This window comes from Fistularia commersonii, chromosome 23 (assembly GCF_037954325.1).
Source record: "Fistularia commersonii isolate RoL2024-O1a breed Wild chromosome 23, RoL_Fcom_v1.0, whole genome shotgun sequence".
Lineage (NCBI taxonomy): Eukaryota > Metazoa > Chordata > Actinopteri > Syngnathiformes > Fistulariidae > Fistularia > Fistularia commersonii.
This window is the reverse complement of record NC_141306.1, coordinates 5,836,938-5,863,121: the sequence shown is the minus strand read 5'-3', so window position 1 is coordinate 5,863,121 and position 26,184 is coordinate 5,836,938. Positions and strand designations below refer to the sequence as shown.

At 41.8% G+C, this 26,184-nt stretch overlaps 1 protein-coding gene across 2 annotated transcripts; it reads right to left on the bottom strand.

Moving 5' to 3' along the window:
• Window positions 1-381: 381 nt before the first annotated feature.
• Window positions 382-23,815, bottom strand: LOC147220766 (vesicle-fusing ATPase). 2 transcript variants are annotated; one of them, XM_086170175.1, is made up of 21 exons: window positions 23,674-23,815; window positions 13,249-13,334; window positions 12,616-12,715; window positions 12,180-12,219; window positions 10,858-11,024; window positions 10,627-10,737; window positions 10,381-10,456; window positions 9,305-9,460; window positions 8,673-8,872; window positions 8,434-8,599; window positions 7,946-8,020; window positions 7,614-7,801; window positions 7,270-7,365; window positions 7,024-7,180; window positions 6,039-6,172; window positions 5,808-5,954; window positions 4,583-4,717; window positions 4,321-4,434; window positions 3,894-3,949; window positions 3,121-3,197; window positions 1,714-1,851 (listed from the first exon to the last, which is right to left on the bottom strand). In XM_086170175.1, exons 1-20 carry the CDS (start codon window positions 23,683-23,685, stop codon window positions 3,167-3,169), a joined length of 2,247 nt encoding a protein of 748 aa, XP_086026301.1. In that variant the 5' UTR covers window positions 23,686-23,815; the 3' UTR covers window positions 1,714-1,851; window positions 3,121-3,166. The 2 variants fall into 2 exon arrangements, with proteins under 2 accessions (XP_086026302.1, XP_086026301.1); XM_086170176.1 differs by lacking the exon at window positions 3,121-3,197 and having other exon boundaries at window positions 382-1,851.
• Window positions 23,816-26,184: the final 2,369 nt, after the last annotated feature.

Genomic DNA, 26,184 nt, shown 5'->3' with positions numbered 1-26,184 from the left:
CATCTTTACTGGCTCGGAGCTGAAACATCATCTGGACACCATCTGGAAGCATATTAATATGTACTGAATATATCTGAGCAGTTCTATAGTTCTCAAGACTGATGAATTTTATTAAGTTAATGTAGAATTTGTTTGTTGTTTCATGATATTGGGCCCCACTTATCATCGCTTTCCTCTCTTGTAATAATGGAACTGTTTTTTAATTGCTTCATATATACGTCTAGTGCATATGTATCGACAGCCGATCCCAGCAAATACCCTAAATTTCAATTTGGGATTAAACAAACAATTATTGGTTATCTGGATATCCAAGAGATATCAAGATAGGTAAGCCAAAAAAGAAAATTAATAAATACAATAAAATAAAATTACAGAAGCAGCTGTGCATATGTGCTTTTTATTGCAATAATACATTTGGATTTTAATATGTATTTACACACATTCACTCACACATACACACACACACACACACACACACACACACACACACACACACACACATACACATTTTGTTAATGTTCTGAACGAAACAAGAACCTTGGACAATAAATACTCAACACGTGGCATCAGAGAGGAAAAGAAAGCAACTTAACCATTAATAGTCTAAATCTGAAATGACACACATGTTCATGCTCAAAAAGCAAGGCCACACACACATGCAAACAAGCAGAGACTTCTGCCAAGAACAGCTGAGATTTTTTTGTGTGTTTTTTCTTTCCATGGTAAAGGTGCAGGATTTTATTTTCCATTTTTTTAATCGTATTTTCAATGACTGGTTTTAACACTGACGTTACCGCACTACTTTAGCTGGAGCACAACAAACTGCACGCCGCACAAACCAACATTTACTTTCAAAATAACATCAACCTAGTAAAGAGCTCCATGACATTCAGGAGGAAGAGTTATACTGATATAGTGCCAAATAACGATGGGAGTGTTTGGTCCACTGATGGTTAAAACACAGAATTCCATAAGAGGAAATAACTCAGAGCCCACGAGAATCAAGTCTCCGGAAAAAACAAGCAGGATGTCCTTTTAAGATTATTAAGTCTTACATTTGCAATTTGACAGTAATTTCATTTTTATCCACCTGACCCAACTACCCCACAGTACCGAACACACTTGCAATGGATTTTCTTCTGGTGGAGTGGGGTGGGGGGTATTGATACATATTGATAGATTATTTGTATATACTATGTACAGAACATGAACAAGTTACATATATATTTAAAGGGGTTACCTTTACACATAAACAGTCTCTTTTCTTTACAGCCACTACATATTCATAGTATAGATTCATACTGGAAATACTCTACAGGGTTCGTTACTGTTTTGAGTGGATTTACTGTCTTTTGTGTGTGTGCGTGTGTGTGTGTGTGTGTGTGTGTATGTGTGTGTGTGTGTGGAGGGGGATGGGGGGTGCACCGACAATAACTACCTGTAGGGGGACAAGTGCAACAAATACAACAAGTACTATACATCAAGCTAAAAGCACACCTGGCTCCTTTTTCATGAACACACAATGCACAAAACAGCAATTCTCATGATCATCTATTGCAATAATCTTTACAGATAACAATTTTGTAACAGTACGAATCCCAGTAGCTTTAGATATGTCGACAGGTGTGGCAGGGGTGGTGTTGGAGAGAGGGGGGTGACAGTGTTGGTTATGGTTTTGTCATCCGGAGCATGCTGAAATTGACCCTTTGACCTTGTGTGTGTTTAAATAGGTGGCAAGAGGAATCAGTGGATGCTGATGAAGATGTCGTCTTCCTCAGTGTGTCCAAGGTACGGGTTATCGATGGTGAGATTCTTCTCCGTCGCCCCTTTTATTCGTAGAAGCTGCGATCGCTAAATAGTTGGGAGAAAACGAAACATTAAAACGCAGGAATAAGTGATGATTTTTCAGGCCCTGAGTAGGAGGCGAATCGCAAAACATCAATGACAACACACACACAAACATGACATTTTACAAAGCATCTATAGCAGTCTGATTTCCCTAATCATGAATCACAACAAATTAGCAAAAAAAAAAAAGACATTAACAAATCACATCTATTAACTTTTAGCAGAAAAGGTATTGCCTATGTACAAAGATGACCGCCCTTCTTTGTAACAGGAAGGAAACAGGCCATCCCAACAGAGGAAGGAAAGCAGCTGCTTGGACAAATCATCAAAACAATGTATGATTATGTATTTGGATCGCCGTGGTGGACGGCGGTAGCCAGTGGCTTTTCTGGGTGAAGGGGAGGAAGTGTAAAGGTCATCATGTTTTTCATATATCATGTTGAGATTTTCTTTTCTTAATTTTCATTGAGACACCCTCATGCAGGGCCACTGTGTAGAAAAAGTACGTCCGGTTTAAAAGTAGTAATTTCTGTAGGAAATAAATCAGTTTGATTCATGATTTGAATAGGACGAAATAGCTTTATTTCATTTATATACACAGAGAGTATGTGACAATAACATAAAGCTCTTCAGGGAAGTAGAAAGTGGAGGGAGAAACGTAAATACAACGTAAAGACTTTAGTGGTGAAAAGGTGTGAGTGAGTGATTGAAGGTGAAAGGGTGAGAGGGTGAAGGGGAGAGTTTTATATATTAAAGCAAGACTATAAATCTTGATGGACATTTTCCCTCATCTCTCTCTTTCAATTGGATGCTAACATTAGCTTTGTTGCTATTTGAGCTAACCTTGATATTCCAATTGATTAAAATTTCCCCATTGTGGGACAATTAAAGGAAAATTCATCTTCAGTTGTGAAATTTTAGCTTTTATCAGTGACACGCAATCGAATATTACAAGAACTGAATTTTGTTTGTTTATTTTTTCATAATTCCTTTTTTTACTTTTTACCGTCACAGAGATAGCTAGCTAGCAATAGCTTTTTAGCTATTAGCTTATTCGAAGAAGTCACATAGTCTTGCTTTAGTGTTTGGACAGAGAACACGGCGAGCTTGAACCCTAAGTTCGGATGTCTGATACCTTGAGTTTGCTTCACACATCAGCTGTTTCAAAATTCCATTATAATCAAATTACTAAAGTGAAAATCTGACTAAATACCTAAATGCACAAGCGCTAAACTACCTGATATCTGCGCATCTCTAAATCATTAGTCTCACCGTCTGTAGTTTACCTGACCCGTGCGCAGTGAAAGCAGCCGGCAGCTTAAATTCGGATTTGATCTCCATCGTTCCACCTGGTGATGGTAAATTAAAGTCGTAACGGTCAGTGGGCGCCGGAGAAAAGACAGCAGCAGTCCTGTTTCAGGGACCCTCTCTGTATATACGAGTGACAGCACTGACCGGGGTTCCAGTGACGGTTATGTAAACATAAAATGTGCAGGCAACATGCAGCCTTTCTTTCCCTTTAGTGTGCAATCCAACAGAATACCTCTTCCTCACAAAGCAAGAATGCAGCTTTTTAAAAGATCCTCTGCTTTATCCACTTCCTGTTTCCAATTATCCAAACTGTTTTGTTGGTGAATTCAAATATTATAAACTTTGGTCTCAGAGTATTTCAGTCTCAGGTGTTGATTCACCAGCATGAAAAGGGGTGTTGGTTTTTATGGCATCCCTTTCACTTCAGGCAAATCTTCTGGTTTCAAATCAGTCTATGTGTATGTTTGAAAAAAAATAGCCTTTTCAAGTTAAAATAAAAAAGGTAACAAACACAAAAGTGCATTTCTAAACAGCACATTGAAATTCCAATGTTTTTTATGGGTGTTCCTCTCATTTTTTTTACTCAAAATTGCAAATATATTCTGTTTAACAGCACAATAAAGATTCACTTAAATGAGACGATTAAGGGATTAAAAAAAAAAAAACTCAAGCAAAGTATAAATAAATTCAGTGATGAAGATGTAAAATGATAGCCGTGGGAGATTTTTACTCACGCCCCCTCATCTCTGAGCAGCGACAGGAATTTGGTCACTCTGTAATCTTGGGCCATCTGAGGGCAGAAAGAAGAGAGTATGTCCAAACAGCCTGGTCATAATTATAAGAGTAAAACAAAACAAACAAACAAATAAAATGAGGAAGAACGAGCTGGTGTCTTTTGCTTCTTCTTCTACCTCCAGCTGTTTCCATCAAGGGGTCGCCACCACCTATCACCTGCCTCCATCTAATTCTCTCCTCAACAAATTCTTCATCATCTTTCTAGATTTTCCTCCATCTGCTCCCTGCTCTCACTAGTCACCAAGTCACTAAGCACCAGGGAGGTTACACTTCATACCAGTATGAGTCATAGCCGAATATCCCATTTTCAAGAATATTGATAGACATTTATATTGTCAACATTTATAATTTGGCAGAGTGTCGTACCTGCAGCGACATCTCAATCAACACGAGGAGCTTTTTGATGCCGATCCAGACTCGCTTGCCTTTCAGCTGGTGCGCGATGCTGGCTCGTTCTTTATCAGTGAAGCTCCCCAGAAGCTGGAGACGCAACAAAGAAACAGCGAGAAGTAAGTCAGGAGTGCGTCCGCGGATGCCATTATCGTAATTGGCACATGAATGCGAACATCCGTCACATGCATTCGCTCGCTCACTCCATAAGTGATTTTGATTGCGTGTATGTTTATACCTCCAGAGCGTCCACGAGCTGCTCTCCTGTAGAGATATTGGGGATGTGGATGGTGGTGCTGAAAGCATCCAACATCTCCATCTCCTGCAGGACATCCTTCCTGCTGGTGGTCCCGATAATGAGCAGCTTTCGACCCTGCAGGACGAAGTAATTGCTCGCGTTTGAAATCACACCGCTTCCTTTGTGTCTCTTTGAGTAGATGCTAGCGTGTGGCCAGTTACGGGAGTGGAAGAAGATTTATTATTTATACACAAAGCAAGGTCACCTGTTCAATCATTTAATACGCCAAAGAAGAAGAAGAAGGCAGGAACCAGGGGCACGGTGTGTTTTCATACATTTTTGGGTCATGTAAGACAAAATCAAATCGATTACTTTTGCTTTCATGAGACATAAAACATAGTTTTGTAGTTACTGCTAACAGTTAAGACAATACATATTTCACTGTATTTCTTATTCTTCCTCCTTTCTACTATCATCTATTACTGTTATGTTTTTTACTTGAAACTCTGGCACGACAATTTCCTTCGGGATTAATAAAGTTGTTCTCATCTCACCTCTCATCTCATAAGAATATGCAAAATTCATGCAATTTTCAATTATTGAATTCTTCATTGTCATCAGCAATGAAAAAAACGAGCACTTGAGAATAAATATATCACAGAAAACAGTGATGGTCATTATAACGTGTGTTTCCTCTGCTTGACTCCAGAGAGATCACCCTGTTTTTGAAACCACTCGTGTTCAATAAGCTGAAACCCAATCAGCCTTTTATATCTTCTCCCGGCCTTAATGGATGTTCAGTGCCCTGATGTTTCATTAATTGCAGGAAGTTGAATTATAGATCGAGGGCGATCCCCCATCCATTATTGTGTGTTTGCCTGGCAATTCCGTGAAAGTCTTGTTATCCTGTCAGAGATTGCATTACGTAAAGTCTTGCATCTCAAGACTCATTGCTGTTATCCGAAGTTATCAGAAGTTATCAGAAGTTACCAGAATACGAGATTTCATTCTCTGCCACAAGGAGAATAACTTCCTACACAATGTTCTCATCCCTCCTTCACCCCCGAAACAGACATGTTATGTCATACAATAGCGTCAATTGACTGCAATTGGACTTCCATACTGCAATACACTGTACTACCCCATCAATTGGTTGATTAGCTAACAAAATAGTTCCCAGGAAACAATTTGTCACTTGATCTTTTTCTAATCATTGGGCTCTAACCTTGGGAGGAGCTTTCTTCAGCAACACCAGCAGGGCTTGGAGTACTAGGTTGGAGAAACGGGGGCCAATGGGGACGTAGTCCAGCAGGCGCTCGATGTCGTCCACCACCACGCAACTGAGCTGGGACTTGTAGGAGTCGTCGAATATCTGAAACGCAGAGCCGGTGGACAAAGGTAATCTCAATAACCAAAGGTCATCTCATCTCGATGGCGAAACATTGCAAACTCTCACCTTTTTGATCGCCTGGCACTTCGAGATCTCAGAGCTTCCGATCATCTTGTCCGGAGAGCAGATCTTGATGAAGGGGAACTGGGAGTCCTCTGCAATCTTAGCCGCCAAGGCCGTCTTCCCACTGTGTGGCGGACCTGGAATTGGGAGTGCATCAGGAGGGGGAACATTTACAGCAATTCACCGAGGTAACGTTTGGGGCATCTCACATGATACCTTTCCACCCCCAGGCAGGTGTAGTATGGACGTAAGCATGAAAGCATCGATACATGGTCGATACACGGTCAGGGTCAGGACTCTCATGATATATTTAAGCACAAAAACATAAAAACAACATAAGACGTTTATGCTCTTGAATGCTGTAACAGTTTGGAAGCTATTTCTGTGCTTTAGGCAGTTTCTCCCTCCATATTTCATAAGCTCAGTGCCACTGGAAGTATCGCAGCACTGCACTGGATCTGCAGGCTGTTCTTTGAAACCCAGACCAGGAAATCTGCACATCGGCAATTGGTTATCGTATTTTGCTGTAATTGGCTTGTTTTTTTTTTTTTTTTTCTTATAATTGGGTCATTTCCCACACATATCTTGGTGATTTCCTGCAACCGTCTCATTTTAATCCATTTTTTTAAGGCAGTTCGTGTGAAATTCAGTATACCGGTTTTTCCATTTCAATCCACCGGAGAAGCCTTGGTTCATGAATATCTTATCTTTTCCCTTTTTTTCCCCTTTAGTCTTCAACAATTCCCTATAGAATCTCTCGCAAATTCTGTCAAGGGGAGTTCATGTAAAATTCATTCGTTCTGATCTTTTTTTGGAAAGTTTTCTTTTCATTTTTTAACTTTTGTGGAGGTTTTTTTTTCTTATTCACCTTATTCTTTTTTCTACATCAAATTAAAAAAAAAACTTTTGCATCTTGTACTTGGAACTAGTTACACCCCTATTGTATAAGACATTTAATAGTTGTTCGAGGTATGCTCAGATTCATTACCTTCCAGTAACACGGCCACAAGCGGCGTGCGATCGCTGTTCTTGGTCTGCTGCACCAGAAGCTCTCCGTCATCCAGAATAAGCGAGACGGGGTCTCCCCACTTGATGATGCCATTCATGATGTAGCTGGAGTAATCCTCCTGGTTCGTACCGAATGCCTGAGAGGTGCAAGAGAAAGTTTGAGGCGCCGGGACTGAGCGGCTGTCAGGGAACGTGAACTCTCAATAAATCCCCTCCAGATACGTACGGGTTTAATGTCGTTGTTGAGGGAGCCCAAGAAGTCGGCCCTGGTGACCTGCAGCTTCTCCGCCCGCTCCATGTCTACCTCAACTGTGGATGTTGCCTGAAAAAGTCAAGACACATTAAGAAAAATGAATAACATTTTCAAAAACCTCTTGGATGATACTGATCGATACGCCACGGTCTGCCCGCGTGTGGAAAATCACACATCAGAAGTGCGAAACAAACCCAAAAGAATTGATTTTCCATTGATTCCAGTTTAGGGATTGCATTTAAAGCGGTATCATCGCCAACGAATATTCACGCTTCATGTTTGCAGCACGGCGGTAACCATGACGACTGCCAAGTGACCTTGATGTGTCGGTTCATGGCGGTGGACTGCGCCGCCCGGACCAGCCCCTCCAGCTCCGCTCCGCTGTAGTTCTTGGTTTCGGATGCCAGCTCCGGGATGTCGACGTCGATAGCCAGCAGGTTGAAGCTTCGCATCTTGTTGGTGTGAATGGTCAGGATCTGAACACGGCCCTTCTCATCGGGAAGACCTGCGGATGAAATGACACGGGAAGAGTGCATTTTTTAAATATGCTCCAATGAATTTCACGTGTATTGGCTTTTGGTTTGTCGCAAAACAAATACTACAACTTCATATTTCAAGGATTAATCTTGAGCAATTGAGTCGTGATTACCAATTTCCATCTTGACCTCAAACCTGCCGGGCCTCATGAGGGCGTCGTCGATCAGGTCGGGCCTGTTGGTCATTCCTGTCGAGAACCGACAGCGCAAGGGATGATCGGTTGGTAGGGAATTTATACAGATAAGTAAAGGAACAAATAGTAATTATTATAATAATAATAATAATAATAATGAAAACATCTTGCAAGTAAACTGAAAGGGGGTAACACCGCAGGTTACATTTTCAAGACCTTACCGGTTTTACAGTGAAACTAAAAACATTGTGGTAACTAAATGTGCATGGAAAGGGAAAACAAATCAAAAATCAAACCACCAAAGACTTAGTTACAAGATATTTCCTGGAAACTGGTGAACTTTTAATTACCATAACATATTGAAATCAGGGCCACTTGTAATAACATGACAAAGTGCAGTTGTGGGAACAAAAAGCATAAAGTTGTTTCAATGGGGAGATCGATCAGTTGACCGTCGCCCTGCTTACCAATGACCAGGATGTTGTTCAGTTGTTCCACACCGTCGATCTTGGACAGCAGCTGGTTGACCACGGTGTCGTGCACGCCAGTGCTGCTTGCACCCGTGCCTCTTTGCTTGCAAATGGCATCCAGCTCATCAAAAATGATGATGTGGAGGCCGCTGTTAGCTCCAAGCTAGCCACAGATTGAGATGAATTATCAATATTTGTTTGTTTTTAACAGATAAATACAGAAGAGCAACCCTTACCCTCTTCTGCTCCTCCTCTGCCTCAGCAAACAGTTTACGGATGTTTGCCTCCGACTCTCCCACGTATTTGTTGAGGATCTCAGGCCCGTTGACAATCTTTGGCTCACGTGCGTTGAGCATCTTGCCGATCTGCCGGGCCATGAGGGTTTTACCGCAGCCCGGAGGTCCGAAGAGCAAGATGCCTTTCACGTGCTTGCAACCTGGACGAGTTGAAAAAGAGGGAAAAAGAAAAGCTGCGATCACATGTGTCACTACCCAATTGCCTAAGAAACCCAACATTGTTAGACGGAACAACATTCAAAGTGAATTCATTGGTGTCAGCAGGAAGACAGCAGGAAGACAGCAGATTGCCATTGGTTTTTCTTGGCTGACCAATTACTGAACCCGGGTTTCGCAGATCTGCTTAACCCCATTTAAGCCATCGAGCTAAATCCCAAGCAGGCCGTGGTACTGCGACCTGGCTCTCCTACCTGTGCCTGTTTTTGCGTTAAACTTTAGTAATATGGTAAGTTATGAATTCATTTATACAAAATCAGTGATCAGCACATTTTATCTAAAAGGAGAAGATTGACTCATAGACATTCAAAAGCCGCTGCGGAGATATGGGGGGGAAGAAAAAGGACTCAACATACCCATCTGCTCCACAATGTCGGGGGGGAAGACTCGGGAAGCGAAGGCTCGGCGGAAAATGTCAGAAAACTCCTTGTCCAGACCTCCGATCCCCATCTTCTCAAAGTTCCAGTCCGGGTTGATAATCGTCTGTCGTGCTTCCTTGGTCTTGGCCTTCCCTGGAAACAACAGAAGAAGATACATCTCAGAAATGTACTTTCTGTTAAGTTTGTATGTGCAGATTAATACTTGTTAAATCTTAAACGTTAAAACACCTAAGGGAATGCTTGTGTAATTGAGTATTGAAAAATACTCATAATGGTAAATTCAGTTCCCATTGACAAGACAAGAATGGATCGGTACTGTCCTGTTTTGTGGATAAAATATAGATAAAAACATAGTTGGTTTTTTTTTTATGTGAGGCGCCTACAGGCTGTGCACCATGTTATTAAGAGTGAGCCTGAACACTATTTACCATATATTCTGTAGAAATCTGTGTAAGCTCAGGAGATAAATTATACAGCCGTACGGCTTATCCCACACTCAGGGTCACGGCCCTCCTGCTAACATTCACCAACATGCTGCCCTGGGAGTAAAATACCAGCAAAACAGTTCCCTAGATTGAAATGAAGCGTAAAAAAGTATTTTTTCTGGTATATGAGGGTCAGTCAAATTGTACTTTATCATTTTTTTTTTTAACAAAAAGCAAATATTTCCAATGCTAGGGCAAGAGGAGATTCAGGCCTGTGAATGCAGCCGTCTGTGTTCGTCTTGTGGAAGACGTGCAGATACTGTCACCCAGTGGTGGAATGGGGAAATAACGAAGACTCATCAATACAAGTTTTACAGTTTGACCTTACAGAAGTCACAGTGGAAAAGACCGACTTCTTCACTTCTTTTACACCTTAAGGTAACACATGCCAACATAAAAAAAATGGTAACGCAACCCAAGGCGAGATTTAGGGGATCTCTGTTAAACAGATTTTCAAAAAATAAAACAAAATTAAAAATACATAAATAAAATAAAATAAAATAAAATAAAATAAAATAAAATAAAATAAAATAAAATAAAATAAAATAAAATAAAAAGGAAACGTACCAACAAGTGTGAGGGATGAGCTCTCTGCCTTCTCAAAAATCACCTGGCTGTTACCAATCATCAGGCCAATATCGATCTGCCCAAAAAAAGATGTATTGAATTAAAACCACTTTAGACAAGATCTTGGATGTGATGTTTTTTTCTGAAATATGTTTATCAGTGTTATGTAAGGACTTCATATTTGTTCTTCTGCCTGATTCTGATAGCACAGAAAACTTCATTTAACCATTAAGATCCAGATGGTACCTTCTGCTGTTTTTTCCCAGAGGCCGGCTCTCCTTTGAGGATGCTGGCATCCATCGCCTCGATGTCCTTCACCACCAAGCCAAAAAGCTTGTCGCAGAAACTGAATACCAACTGAGAGATGCACAGACAGAAAGGCAAGCAGCTGCAATAAATCCGTCAGAACAAAATCAAACGGTGACAGTGACTGAGCACAGGTGTGTGTGTGTGCATGTGTGCGTGTGAGGGAAAAACCTGTTGTGTGACAGAGAAGGCCTGGTTATTGAACTGCTGGATGAACTCGGCCGCCATCTTGTCTGAGTCGTAGGGAGAGGAGTCGGTGCTTTTCTTCTGCAGGAAGTCGATCTCGATGGTCATGGCGCCGATGCACTGCTTGGACTTGTCAAAGTTGTAGTTGGACACTACAAGAATTCAGGGAAAGAATTCATTTTTCTTTTTTTACAACAACGTTTTTTTTTTCTTATATTAAAAAAGGTTATCAGACTGCATCTTAGTAACATTATAATTATATATGAATATTTATGAATATTGTATAATATTTATGAAATTCTCTTGATTGACAGACGGTAATGTCACAACTTCTATTTGTACAAAACATGATGAAAAATAGCTGAAGGGAGACTCATTTCATTTTACAATTCAATGGATGTGGTATTATTTCTGTCATGACTATTGCTTAAGGGTTACTGTAATTTTCCGAAAAGCCACTCCTTTTTCACAATATTTGAACACTGTAGCTTTAACAATGATGCGCCTAATTTATGGATTTTTTGGGGCTAATGAGCTTCATGCCACCAAAACATTTAGCCCGTCACATCGGACCAATGAAATTATCATGAAATTCTGAGGATGTTCAATTCCGGCACTGAAGAAGACGACTTTATTAGATTTAGTACGCAGGAACAAGACGAGGATAGCTATCAGTTTGAGTAGGACAAAGCGGGGATTGAAAATGGATGGACAGATAGATTTTTCCTTGTGTTATTTATTATTAATCATTTTCATTGGCCGTGTTACAGGCACTGATAGGAAAAAAGCATTTCCAGTACATATTTGTGGTATGTATTAAATTAAAAGTAAAAAAAATGTTTCTGTGTCAATATATGTTACAACGTTGATTCCTGCGGCTTATGGATGTACACATATAGTTATTTATAGCCGGTGCGGCTTATATTCCGGTGCGCAATACACTCAATAGTCTGGAAATTACGGTATATTGAAAATTTTTCGGAGTCTCTACTTCCAAGCCACCTTTCCATCCATCCATCCATCTTCTGCCACTTATCCTGCACTCAGGGTCGCAAGGGATCCCAGCTATCATCGGGCCAGCTATCACCAGCTATCACCAGCTGTCATCGGGCGAGAAGTGGGGTAATCGCAGGGCCAGATACAACAACAACCCTTCACTCACACATTCAGGGCAATTTTCCCAATTTTTTCAAATTAACTAGAGGAAACCAGAGAACCCGGAGGCCGAAGCGCTAACCACTGCACCAATTTTTTAGCCAATTTCAGCTGTATAGATGGTCCTCTTGTAGAGTGAGATGAGTCCTTACCTTCCACCTCCTGGCCAATGGACAGACCCGCCCATTTTCGCTGAGAGATAAACAAAGGAGTGACAGGAATGAGAAATAAGAGGGCCAAGTCAGCAGCTATAAAATAAAAAATTCAGTCCGTCGGTGGCAGGGTGACATAAAAAAAATTACTTTCAGGAGATTTTTTTCAAACCGATATTTATTACATCTTATGGAAAATGATGTAGCAAACCGATGGCGGCAGAGCTGCCATGCCAGGAAATAACCAGGCCATTAGGTGTGACTTTGGAGGCCATGCCCAAGGGCACTTCGGCATGTAGCCATGGGGGGGTGGGATTCGAACAACTGGGGGGACACCCAGTCTATCACCAGAGTCATAGCCACTGTGTGTGCGTGTGTGTGTGTGTGTGTGTGTGTGTGTGTGTGTGTGTTTGTGTGTGTGTGTGTGTGTGCGTACCTGCGGCAGGCTGAAGGCAATTGTTCCAGGCAAAACTGCGTGGTAGGTTTTGACTGTAAACACAAACTTGTGGTTGGGGGACGTCTTCACAGTCACGTGTCTAAAAAAAAAACAAAAAAAAATTACAATTACAGTGTAATAACACAATCAGGAGCATTACATCAGTATAACATCACTTTAAAAGAGTTCCTTCTTTGTCAGCTTGTAAAGCTGCTTCACTGTTATTCAAACTTTACAACCATAAATTATCCAGCCAGGAAGCAAACCGCTGCAAAGACTTACAACATCAACATAACAGTTCCCAATCTCAGAGCATTTATCAAATTTTTTGTTTTGTTTTGTTTTTTTTTTAATTTCAACCCAACGTATTGTTTATGTAATATTATTATATATTGTATAAAAAACATATCTCTGCTTCAACATGAAAAGTTATGAAAGCAACAGTTTGTAAACTTGTATTACATAAGCGATCCACTCCAAATGAGCGTGTTTTTACATAAAGCAGATAATCTGGATAATCACACATGGAAATCTTGTAGCGTTATATCAGATTATGGAATCTGACCCTCTGGAAAAAAGTCACACGTAAACATCTGCAAAAAACCATCAGCGGGACTCAACAGCAATACTCACTGCCCCGACTGGAGGTCTTTCTCGCTCACCACTGCACAATTTGTCACCGACAGCTCGTCTGTCGGGCATCGAGCCGCTTGCATGGTCTGTGAGGAGACAGACAAGGAGACAAAAACATTCAAAATCTTATCTTTGTTTTTGTTTTTTCTTACGTCCCTCAACAAACACCCTCTCTTCTACATGGCTTCGCATTTGGAGCAGAGACTCCTGACCCAATCACGCATGTAGAGCGCTTTTCCCCTCCTGAAGTGTTTTGTGTCAAGGATTTCCATTCGCCGCCGAGCCCAGGTGGGAATAAACAGGGAAGTGGCACTGAAGAGGACCACATCATGAAAAGCCCTCGACACGGCGAGTATCGTTCCCCTCCATCCTGCGCTTGAATTCAGCTTGAGGGAATTCAATTGCGTACACGGCATCTCCGATCGGCACCAGGCGGCCAAACGCTCCTCGTGAGCTTTTTTTTTTTTGGTTGTTTGTGAAAAAAAAAAAAATTACATGATATCACACTTGGATCTTATTAAGGAATAAAACACATGCATTTTTTTTTTCTCGATAAAGCAGATTACTCTACGACTTTAACTCGATATATTCATGAAAAGATACAGATTTCATCAAAATAACTCCCGTGGATTTTATTTATTGCCATTTTCGTCTGGTCTGATTGCACAGGTGAAGATGTAATACGTCGGAACTCCATGGCCAATCTCATCAGGCCTTCTGAGACCACTAGATTAAATAAAAAGCAGATATAAGGCGAAATGTAAGGAACATTGAAAATGCTTCAAAAGTCTAATATGCGTTTGAGGAATCGAAGGTCATACTTTATTCATATCGTCTTGTCCCCCTCCGATGACCTACTTTTTTCATATCTATTCAAGAAAACTTATATTGTCGGCGGTAGGAACTGAGAGTGCGGCAAACACGCATCCATTTGTGGAAAAAGATGGTTAGAGGGTTCCGAGGAAACAGAACCAGCGATTCGCAAAATCAAGTGATTTGTCAGCGATGGGAGGAGGTGATTCAGCAGTGATAACTAATATCTTTGCGAGCGACGTCTCTGGCGGATGGTCTTGAACTATCTGGCAGCCATATTTGGAACATTATTAACCGGCTGGATATGATTAAGACAAGATATTGTAAAACAGCTTTCAGTATTTTTCTGTTTGATTAAATATCTAAGCAAGCTTTGATGGATTCATTTCAGATGTTTAATGATTTTCCTAGTTAGTTATCGGTTCGCCTGACAAAGAGATTCCACTGCTCATCCCTGCGGAGTCTGCAGTGAACCGGTATCCACGGAAACAATCCGCGAACCCCGCTGCTGTGGATTAATCACAGGCCCGAGAGGCGCTGTCCCTCAGCAGGGAGTGAAGGTCACACTGTTAGAAAGTGTTATAAAACATTAGTGCCAGATCGTCTGTCCCACCATTGGGCGCTCGTAGGTCAACGTCTCTGCTTCTGATTCCTATTCAGCTGTGTCAAACAATTACACGCAGGCGGTGCAGGTAGGCCACGCACCGCTCAGGATTTTTATGGAGTCATTCTGGCTCTGAGTCAGGCCCGGATATCATTAGGTGTGATAAACCCCCCCCCCCCTCGATTGGGAAGAGACAATGCCAGAAGGACGGCTTGGAGAGCAGAGGGGGGTGTAAACAAATTAGCATTGCTAATTCGTAGCATGACAGGCCAATCTTAGTTCAAGAACAAAAAGTGAAAGTCACTGGCTGTTGGTGGATAAGACCAAACCCCAGCGTGTCAACATGGGGTGTCACTCTTTTTTCGCCATTAATGGAATACTTGGCAGAGAAAAAAGGAAAATAAATCAATCATATCTTTTCAATTTCCTTGGTGAGAACAATGAATTATCACCTCACTCACTCTCTGACTATGACATCTCTTTCCATTGGTGTGTTATTTTTAAAGACTTGTCTGACTGCCTGTCACCTCCGATAAAAGGTGTCGCTTTTTTTAAATGTATTTTTCTAAACCCGGATCATTTAAAATGGCTCATTAACAAAAAAAAGAAAAAAAAAAAAGAGAGAAAAAAAGAAAAGTGATTGAATAAAATAGGAAAAGTTTAGACGTCCCCTTCACAAAAAATATACAAACCATTACATATCGGCTTTGTTTTAAATTCTGCTTGTGCCATGCAGGTTCTGATTCCAAGATGAGTCCCGACTCTCGTTCTACGCATGCAGGTCTTGAGTCAGGGCGCCGCTGGGGCAAGCTTTCAGGCAGAAACAGTGCATTTCTCCAACGTGAAGGGGAGGGTGGAGGCTCATTCCGATATTTGAAGGGGTGAGTATACGTACACTCATACATACCTTGAAAAATATTACCACCTTGTGGGCACCAGCGAAGGCAAGCAGAGAGGAGGGACAGAACACAGGACTTGAGAGGGTGTGTGCGTGTGTGTGTGTGAGTGTGTTCATAGGCGGAGTGGGAGGAAGGCAGCAGGAGGAGTTTAGGGGCTGGAAAGCAATGGTAGTGGAAGACGGGTGCACTAATGTTGCATTCTCTGCTATAACACGACACAAACACACACAAACACAGCCAGAGATAGGGCTTTTCAATATTCAATATTTCAATATTTTCAATATTCAATTCAACCAAACCAAACAGATGCAGAATTATTTTTATATTTGCAATGTAAACCCTAAATCTTGTTTTGCATGTCGTGACGGGACGGGTTGTATATACTGCCATGCCATGTTGTCTATAAAATATGTCTGTATTTTATTCCCCTTATTGATATCATGTCTTACCGTGAAGAGATGAACGAGTGTCAGTTGTTAACAGGTGAGAATGTAAACATTCCCGAGGTTACATCGAGGGGAATGCTGTGAACATTCCCTCTGGTCTTTTTAACATTTTTAACCAGTCAAGCCAACCGTGCGCATACTTGAATATCTTTTGATTGTGATATCACACACACACGTGTTAACAGGAATGCTCGGATTGTCGGGATCAGACATGCTCGAGCAGACAACGTAAAACAACGTCGCAGGAAATCACATAAACACACTGTAATAACAAGGTTTGGTTGAAGTGAGTGGAGCATCTGGCCGCCCCGAGACACACCGCAACATTCGTGGGAGTTTTCATTTTGCATAACAATCTGCCCGGAGCTCAGCGACCAACAAAATTATGACAGTTCATAGCTGCACAATACACTTGACAGGAAGTGTATTGCTCAGACTCAAACAGCCGGCCTCTTGTTTATCACTTTGGGTATCAATGAACTGCATCAAGGCGCCCGATAGATTGTAACACACACGTCCTGTTGCTCTGCAGGCATCAAGCGGCGGTGACATCACTTGTATTGTGTTCAGCTTGAGAGCACATCCGCATTGGTCCTATTAAAATAAATATGCCACATAAACTTCGGCAGCAAAAGCAGCAATTTTTGCTAAGAAGTCATAAACTCTGCTGAGATATCAATCTTTTAGACATACAATAACATTTTGGGGGGGGGGATTATTTACAGACCCGAAGCAAGCCAGTTCCTTTATTAGATTTACAATCGAGTGCATTTAATGTAAAGGCTTCGAAGTAAAAGCGACTCTAAACACACTGACAAGACGTGACGTCGTGGCCTTGTGTCCGTTGCATTTACGCTTCAACAGTGACGATACACACAGCCGGATGACGTCTCCTCTTCTGTCCACCGGAGGGAAAAATGGAGCCAAAATCCTGCCTGAGTGTTTTTGATATTGTGACCCAGAGTATTTGCTGTATAACTGATTCCACAGCCTAATTCCAAGTGATTATAATAATGTAGTAAAACCTGTTCAGATTTCCAAATGGGGAGGAAACCATTTATACGCACCCGTCAAGGCCATACATATATTCCCACGTCATCGCCTGCGTCTATCCTGATCGGAACAACTAGATCATTATTTACTACTTTAAAAAGAAAATCATAATCCAAACTAAATCTTTACCTAACAAATACATATTGCAAATGTTGGTCTCTTATTTTTTGAGGTTTTCAAAAAAAGCATTGAAAAATCCAGTCATTTCTATTTTTTATTTTATAATAGAACAGGATGTTTTGCATGCCTTGCAAAAATATTCCTTCATTTATTAACAGTGCTTATAATCAATAATGGCCTTGACAAGGGAAAACTGACGTACATATTGACTTAATAACAGAGCATGTAGTGACTGTGACACAGCACTTTGATTTGATTCTTAGATTTCTGAAAAGCTCTGAGGATGAATAAGCAGGAAACCATAAAATAGAGAGAAAAAGTGACTGAAAGAGAGAGGGGGAGTGAGAGAGAGAGAGATTACTGCCAATAGTTCACTTGAATTAAAAACGGATGGTGGCGGCTTGCAAATTCGATCCAGGCACACAATCGTCAATCAAACGGCTGCGGAGGCTTGACAAGAGGTCGGAGGCGAGATGCAGAGGAAGAAGGAGGCTCTCGGAGAAAACTGCATGCAGAGCTGGTGAATTTATCACAGAAGCAAAAATATCAACACGAAGATAAGTAGTTCTGATGCTTTATGCTGGTCGTCCAATTCGGCTAATACTAATGGCGTGATTGCAGGAAGCTGGTGAGGGGAAAAACAAACAGGCACTAACCACTCCTCTCCGGCTGCCTGAGATTTAGGAGGGAGCTCTGTCGAATTTTTTTAAAACAGCATTTAGCTGATGAGTGAAACGAGGTAGTGGATTGATCTACGGCGCCATTTACTCACGTTAATCTGAAAGATGATGACCACGTTTTAATGAAAATGCCGTGTCAGACAGAAAGCGCTACATAGCCCGTGATGCTAAATCGAGAAAAGCAGCAAACTGCACCCAGAGGGCTTTAACGGGAACAGAATCAAGGAAATCTGATTTTTTGAAAAGGAAAAATATAATGAAATTAGCAGACAATGCAAGAAAACAAAACGAAGATTAATAGGAGATTTGCATCCAACAAGGATTCATATCTGATTTTAGACAGTAAACGTGTCTACAGTTGTCAAGATGGACATGATATCGCGGCTACACAGGAATTATCAATGAAACTCTCCAGTTGCAGTGTAGATATTGTGTTTTATAAGATGCGTAGTGTAGAGCTGGTCTGCACGCCGACCCCCGGAAACCACGGCATTCGATGCAACCCGTGGGTGACCGTCACCGACACCTAGAAGCTTTTAGTCACTGAAAGCTTCCCTAATTATCAAAGTCATGAAATATTCATGGCCACATTTCAAAGCTGAAAGGCTGTCATCTACTCTTGAGTCACCAAACTGCTACTAACACCATTTGACAAATAGCCAAGGTATATATAGAGACATTGATTTTTTTTCCTGAACTGCTGGAGATTCTGTGAAGTTCGGGAGGGAATCTCATGGGCATCTCCAGTTCCGTGGCGAGGCGCACAAATGCAAATCAATGAGCGCCATCCCTGCACTGTAGTTTGATTTACTAGACAGTAACATCAATGTGATGAAAACCTTTTGATTTCTTCAGGGACATGATTAAGCAAATGTAGCGGATAATATCCGATCGTTTAATTTAATGGCACAAAGTGTACATTTCAGTGTGTATGCGTGTGTCTTAAAATATATAAGAGTCAAATCGCAACACAGTTGTCTGATGACACTTTCCATGAAGAGCAAGTCTGGAGGGCAACTTAAAGAGGACTTACAGAAACCCAACACTCGCTCATGAGCAAGCACTTGGTCATAGCGGTGAGGAAAAAGTGCCTGTTACCGGGCAGACTTGTTCAGAATTGTAGAGCTCAATGTCGGCAGCCTTCTGTCTCGACCGGTGGGACAGTGATAGAAAGCTAGCATGTGATAGAGACATGGTGAGGTTGGGTACGACAGAGATAAATGATCTCATGATAACTGTAGCACTCATAGTTATATGATTCTGGTCCAAGATTATCATGGAACACGTAAGATGTGGCGACAAGGATTCACGCACCAACCAGAGAGTTAAATCGGTATTTACATTCAAACAACTGCTGATAAGTCTCTCTTGATTCAAAATTAATTGACTTGTGACACCCCATCCACGTGATGCACGCCTCCTTGCGTGTCCTGACCTTTATTATGGGGTACAACTTTTTCCATACAGCAATATAATAAACAACCTCCTGCGTCTTTATTCCACTGCCGCCAGATACTGCCCAACCACAAAGGCAAGCCGAGTATTTACACCCGATTGGTAACCACTAATCCATTGGCAATCAGAAAGAAAAAAAAGGAAATAAAACCTCCCTGTATTATTCCTGTTGTTCTGACTGACTATGTGATGCTTGGTAACACCACACAGACATGTGAAGGGGGAGGAGAAGGGGGGGGGTTATATCGGCAACTGTGAGTCAGCAGTGGCCGGGGGGGGGGGGGGGCGCATAGAATTTTTGACTCACGCTTGATGACTGAGACGAGGACGGAGTTGTCACGTCTCAGATTTCACAACAGACCAGAACATGTGCTCGCATATGATGGTTCATGCAAAATTCATTCTGGAACAATTCTCTTTCAGCCAAACCACACGGCTCATTCATTTACTACCTGTCGCAAATCAAGGCAATGATATCTTAAAGCAGGCTTATGATATTCTTCATGCAGCTGTGGAGGTGTCACCGTGACAGACTCACTATTTGCTTTAACAGCTGACCAACTATAGGATTATGAGGCGAATAAATATATATTTGGGTACAAGGACACCTGCGCATGTTTTCTATCAGACAGTAGGTGAGTATTTGGTCCTAAGCGTTGATGAAACAGGATAGTGGGTAAACATCGGATGCGATTGAGGGCAGAATTTTGAGGGCGAAACAACTGGGTCGGTGCATCTCTAAAAATAAAGATCTTTGGGGGTGTTCTCAGCGGTCTGCATCTGCCAGGAGAGGAAAACCGGGGATCCTTCGACGCGGGTTGCAGGTGGCTACAGCTCATTTATGTGCACATTGCATTGAGCTGTGTTTGGGTCTGCACAGCGGCAACCCACAAAAGCAAGCCAGGCGGGGGGTGAGGAGGGATGCTTTAATTAAACAATGATCTGCCGGGAAATCGTGGGTCCTCCCATTCATGTGGGTGTTATCGCCGATGCATTCCTCCCACCTAAACACTCAGTCAGACCGATTTAACCCCTTCAGCAAGACAGTGGCCTCTTTCAACAGGATAATGACCTGTCACACCAGGAAAGAGGGTTTGATTAGGATAATCGCTGTAAAAGTGACGAGTGTACCTTTGAAGCGGTGCCGTTGACGTTGCCCCAGGTGACAAACCTCGCTCACAAGACAGCGAGCAGTCACATTGTTAGCACTAACGCCATAAAAAAAATGCTGCAGTGGAAGCCTCCCTGCACCTCCCAGATCCACATCGTGTTTGTTTTTTTCGAAGGCGCTAATTAGCAATTCTGCGCAAGAAAAATCTATTCAAACCGAGGAGAGGGAGTTTCAATAAAAAGGTTCAGATGAAGTTTCATTTCAATTTGATTCAGGGCCGCTTAATGAATCTGCACCTCAGTGCCCTTAGCCAAAAAATGCATTCCAATGCAACAATTGTAATGAAATGATTCATTTGTTCATTCGCTAACTGTATGGTGGGGCTGGAGCCAATCCATAAATGTCATTGCGGGAGCAAACTTGTCAGTCAGAGGACCTCATAGAGTCTTCAGTTGACCATCTGCATGTTTCTGGACCTTAGGAGGAAGACAGGAAACCCAGAAAGAGCCCACATGCCGTGGGAAGGGGGGGGGGGGCAAACAAACTCCACACATGCAAAAAAAGCCTCTATTTTATGGGGTGAGGGTGCTAACCTCTACATCACCATGACAACCAACAATATACTGTATTCAGTAAGAGAGAAAGAAGCATTTGCAATTATTGCAATTATTTAAAAATGATCAAGGCATCAGCATTTAAGAAGAACAAGTGTTGCAGTTGTAGCAATCAATGGGAAAGAGGATTGATATTTTATTATATAATCTTGTTATCTCAAGAGAATTCCTCCCCAAATAGTGCCTGTGAGGTTAGGTTGTCACATCAGGGTAAATCTTGTAATATAAATAACTGTTAGACAGGACCAAATGCGCAAAGCCACTCGGTGTCTGACGCCCTGGTTGACATATAACCTTGTTAACATCAGCACACAGAAACACAAGCATTTTTTTTAAAATAAGCCTAAAGACGAGAACTGAATGGGACAACCTTGCTGGAAGGGTCAGCGTGCTGGTGCATCAGAAGGCATCACACAGACTGCCTGCAGTCAACACCCACTTTCTTGTTCCAGCCATGACACAAAGCTCCTCCAGCTCAGCATGTATTCAACCAAGAAATGAAGACAGTCGCTCAGATTACAGTTATTCAGAATAGATCTCATATTTGTTTGTTCAGTTTAATTTTCCATGCAGACCAGTAATCAGTCCGAGGAAAGGTTAGATGATATATCTAAAGCCATCTAAAGCCATAGGTCATTTCTCTCTGGGGACCGTTTTCATACCATTTTAAAGTGATTTGTCAGTGAGCCTCCTGCTGGGAGGGACATCTTTGTGTGTTTGGGCAGGAAGTCATTCTTGTGTAAAAAATTGTTTCGCCTTCGCATTTGCAATCTGTTAACATCAGGGGCATTTATTGTTATCATCAATCTTTATGTTGTCATACATTCATTATTTATAACACAAACCCTGCTTTCAGGGTATCCCACCTTTCACAGCTGTCATTGGATCCGAGGCAGGGTTCACCATGGACTGATTGCAGTCGATCACAGGACCACATATAGAAACCCAAAAACCAATCCTTGTCTCATTTGCACGTCATAAAGAGACAAACAACCATTCATCCTCTGATTCCTACATCTGGGCGATTCGGAGTCTCCAATGAACCTACTGCACCTTTCTGGACTGTGGCAGGAAACCAGACGAATGCAGACACAGGGAGAACATGCAAACTCCACACAGAAAGGGAAACAAACCAGGGACCTTCTTGCTGCAGGGTGAGAGTGCTAACCCCTGCACCACTGTGCCACCAAATAATTTCAGTTTTTTTAAATAATAACAATAAATGAATAATTATAATTAATAATAAGTATTTTTATAACTTTATTATGATTATGGGTATTATTATTATTATTATTATTATTATTATTATTATTATTATAATCATTACATGCAGGGGAAAGTCACAGACCTGTTACGGCCTTCAGATGACCTGCTTTTGAGGGCTTCTTGGACCATCACACCTATTTTTTTTTTTTAAATAGGTGTGACACAAACTTACTGAAATACTCAGTGAGTATTGAAACTGAAATTTCAATACTCAATGAAATTGTTTTTCTTCTCGCTTTATCACATATTTCACATCTTGTCGTCCTCGTGGTAAATGTTTGTTGTCTGCACCTTCACATTACTTATCACATAATAACACTCTGCAGCACGATGGCTTGTACATGACCAATCAGACATCAAAAGCCCACTTAGAATTTCTATTTTTGAAACATCAACCATGAAAAAAATGCAAATCGGTCAATTGTGAGTGCTGCAAATCTGGCAGATTCAGGTTTTATCAGCGCTGCAGTGGCACAGACTGCCAGGCTGCCCAGCCCCTTCTGCCGGGGATTCTCCAGCCACCCCAGAGGATGCAGGGACGAGTTCTTTGGGCCAAATGTCCTTCCAGTGTGGGGGAGGTAAACAGGGTTGTGGGGGGACAACATGTTTGTTCTGCTCCAACCAGCTGCTTGATGGGGGCTGGCATGTTACAGGGCTTCCTGACATTACCTGACATGATCCACCTGTGATAATAACAATGATAATAATAAAATAAAGTAATTGTAATCACATCCTCTGCAAGCCTGAGTGCAGGATAAGTGGTAGATGATGGATGGATGGATGGATGGATGGATGGATGGATGGATGGATGGATGGATGGATGGATGGATGGATGGATGGATGGATAATGAAAATGATAATGATGGGTGGGAGGGCGTTGCAGAATGAGGATGAAAAGTAGCAGAGGTGTGTGTCTATGTGTGTGTGTGTGTGTAATGTGCTGGGGGGGAATCATGCTGACACCAGTGAGAAAGGCAGCTCTGACACGATGTTCACGCTTTTCCGCACAGAAAACCCTTGAAAAGGACCGTCACGTCAGATGCAGGGCTCACGGAGGCTTAACCGTTGTCGGCTCAAGGACACGCAACGCCCGGGATTAGCAGGCGCTGACAGGGGCGACAATAGCGGGAGGGGCGCGGATGGCGGACCGGGGCGATGGTGCAGTGTTTATGGGATGGATCCCCGGTGACGGGTTACATGTTCGAAGCGGCGTCCCGTGAAAGCCGCCGCCGAATCCCGCTGTCGCCGCGGCGCCGAGCCTCCTCGACACACGTCGGACATTTTTACCGTTTTCTAACCGCATTCGACGGTCCGCACGAGTGTGTGTGTGTTTCTCTTAACGTTAATAATGATAAGCGTCTTACCCGGGCCGACATCTTCGCGGTGGTGGTGGATCAGAACCGCAGCTCCGGTTCCGGGGATCACAGAACGGCGGGGACCGACAGCGAGCACACGCCACCCGAGCTCAGCCTGCGGGGTTTATAAACTGCGGCGAACGGCGCGCTCATTGGCCGACGGAAAGCGGAAGCTCGGCGAGGTTAGCATCAGTGCTAACAGCGGCTTTGGACGGGACGCCGACACGAACACGAGGATGGACGTGGATTGGTTCTGTTTCCCGGCGGAAATGCAAACGGCCATATATTGTACTAACCCCTATAATTATACAAATGATCAGTACAAAATTTTAAACAAATGTCAGATTAAGAAAGTAACAATGAACGGGTGAGGAGGCAATGGATAAAAAAATAAACAAGTAATTCAATAAATAAATATTTCATGCTTTTAAATAATCATCATCAAACTAGGAACTCAAAGTAACTAGCAAATTTTGTTTGTTCACGAAATAATTTTGTTTTTACTATTATTGTTGAAATGTTCCACAAAGACGAAATTTAAATAGCAAAATATTGGATTAAAAAATGTAAACGAAGTGATTGAAAAATAATTTACTTTATTCCTGGTACTAATGTTATCAGTTTAAGGACAACAAAAAAAACAGTCTTTTGATCAAATGTTAACACGTCATCGTGTAGTACAGGTTTTCGTTTCCTTTTTTGTGGCGTCTTCCGGTGTGGTCATCCAGGGATTCAGTGTCCATTCAGAATCTGTCAATCATCTGCCTGTTGAAGTCCCAAGGATATACATGGTAAATCTACAAACTCCTCCCACTGGCAGGATTTTTTGCTTGGATTGGTGACTGGCTGTGACCAAAACAAGACATCCGAATGTATTTATTTATTTATTTATTTATTTATTTATTTATTTATTTATTTATTTATCTGCAATACATCCACTTACACTGCAGATGAAACAAAAGAATTATTTTCAAAAGGCAATGTCACTCCAAGGATCTTGAGTTTCAGCACCAAAGACAGCGACAGACTGGAACCTGAGCCATTCTGGTCAAATAATCCTCTTTCAAATCCATCTCTGAGAATCCTCCACGGGGGAAGGCTTCAGACTGGTAAGAGCCCTCCATTCCCTATGGGATTAACCAATGACATTAAACTGCTGTGGTGCTGGGAGGGGGCTCCAACTGGTGTTTGGATTCTTCGAGTAGGACAACCAATATTTTTTTCCAGCAGCATGACTGTTTGACCTTCTGCCATCAAAGCAAATTCCATAAAAGCATTAGAATGATCCCACTCCATGGAAAGCAGGATTAATAAATCTATTGACTTTGAAGCATTGGACACAATAAAACAATCCATTTGACAGATCATGAACTGTTTTATCCTAGGAAGCGGCATGAGAGGGCTGTAGATTCAGCACCCTGGAGAGCACCAGGGGGCCCGGTCTCTGGGCCCTGCTGGACAGTGACTTGCAATTTTTCCCAAATTACACAATTATTTTGCAGTGCTTCCAGGATGATAATTTCAACTAACGCTGGGCTTACATATTACGAATCTCAAGAGTCTTACTGGAGTCACAGTGTGCTCCCGTCATCTTGGGCCGTTAAATGTAAGGTTGTAGTCTTACAGTCTCAGAGCAGTCCGAGCTCAGTCTTTTTCACATCTTGGGCTTATGACAATATCAAACATGTTTGATATTATCACAAGTCTTTCGGTCTTTACTGTGACGTAACACAATCAACAACCAATAGATGAGCACCAATAATTTACGGAGTGTCCAGAAAGAGTAGGGGATGGCGGAGCTGTGGGCAGAACAGGCCAGCTTGTACGACATCCGCTCTCCAATATATCACGACTGAATGAACTGACATAGCAGAGGCTCTGCAAATACCTGCTGGAAACATTGCATGGTGGGAAAAAAATGCTGAAAAAAAATTGTTGTTTTCCACACGTCTTTTCCAAGTCTTTTCAAAGTCTTTTAATGTATAGGTGGCATCAGTATTATCGAATTAATTTTGTTTTTTTTGTTTTTTTTATTTGTAACATTTCGGCTCTTATTATATTGTTTGAAGAGGCCGTCGCATCCCGGACGGTTTGGTGATTCTTTGAACTGCTGATAAGACCTTTGTTTCTCAATCAAAATAAAGGCTGATAAAGGGGATTTCTTAGTGTTGTTGTTTTTCTTAATTAAATTTCTCCTTTTTTCTCTTTCTACTTACTTTTACCTGATCTTTGTCTGATTATAGGATCATTCATTTTAAACTGTTGATGAAGCATCCTGATAATTGCAGTTTTATTGATTGCACTTTCATGATAATGCCTGCACTTTCCTTGTCATTGTCTTAAAAAGGCAGGAAGGTACATCGGGATTTTATCTCTGACAACACTTTCTACCGATAATATTTAATATTTCAACGTCATCTTAATGATCTCATGACTCCTCCATGTGTGTCCACACTGGTCCCTGTGGATTTGCAACCACCCATAACCCCAAGCTAATTAACTTCTCTCTGTCTCTGACTG

What these genes read in the sequence shown, in the direction of transcription:
- LOC147220766 (XM_086170175.1), bottom strand. An exon ending in CAGAGGAGGAGCAGAAGAGG is followed by an intron (nt 8,600 to 8,672) that starts GTAAGGGTTGCT and finishes ATCTGTGGCTAG; the next exon opens with CTTGGAGCTAACAGCGGCCT. An exon ending in AGCTCGTGGACGCTCTGGAG is followed by an intron (nt 4,435 to 4,582) that starts GTATAAACATAC and finishes TTGCGTCTCCAG; the next exon opens with CTTCTGGGGAGCTTCACTGA.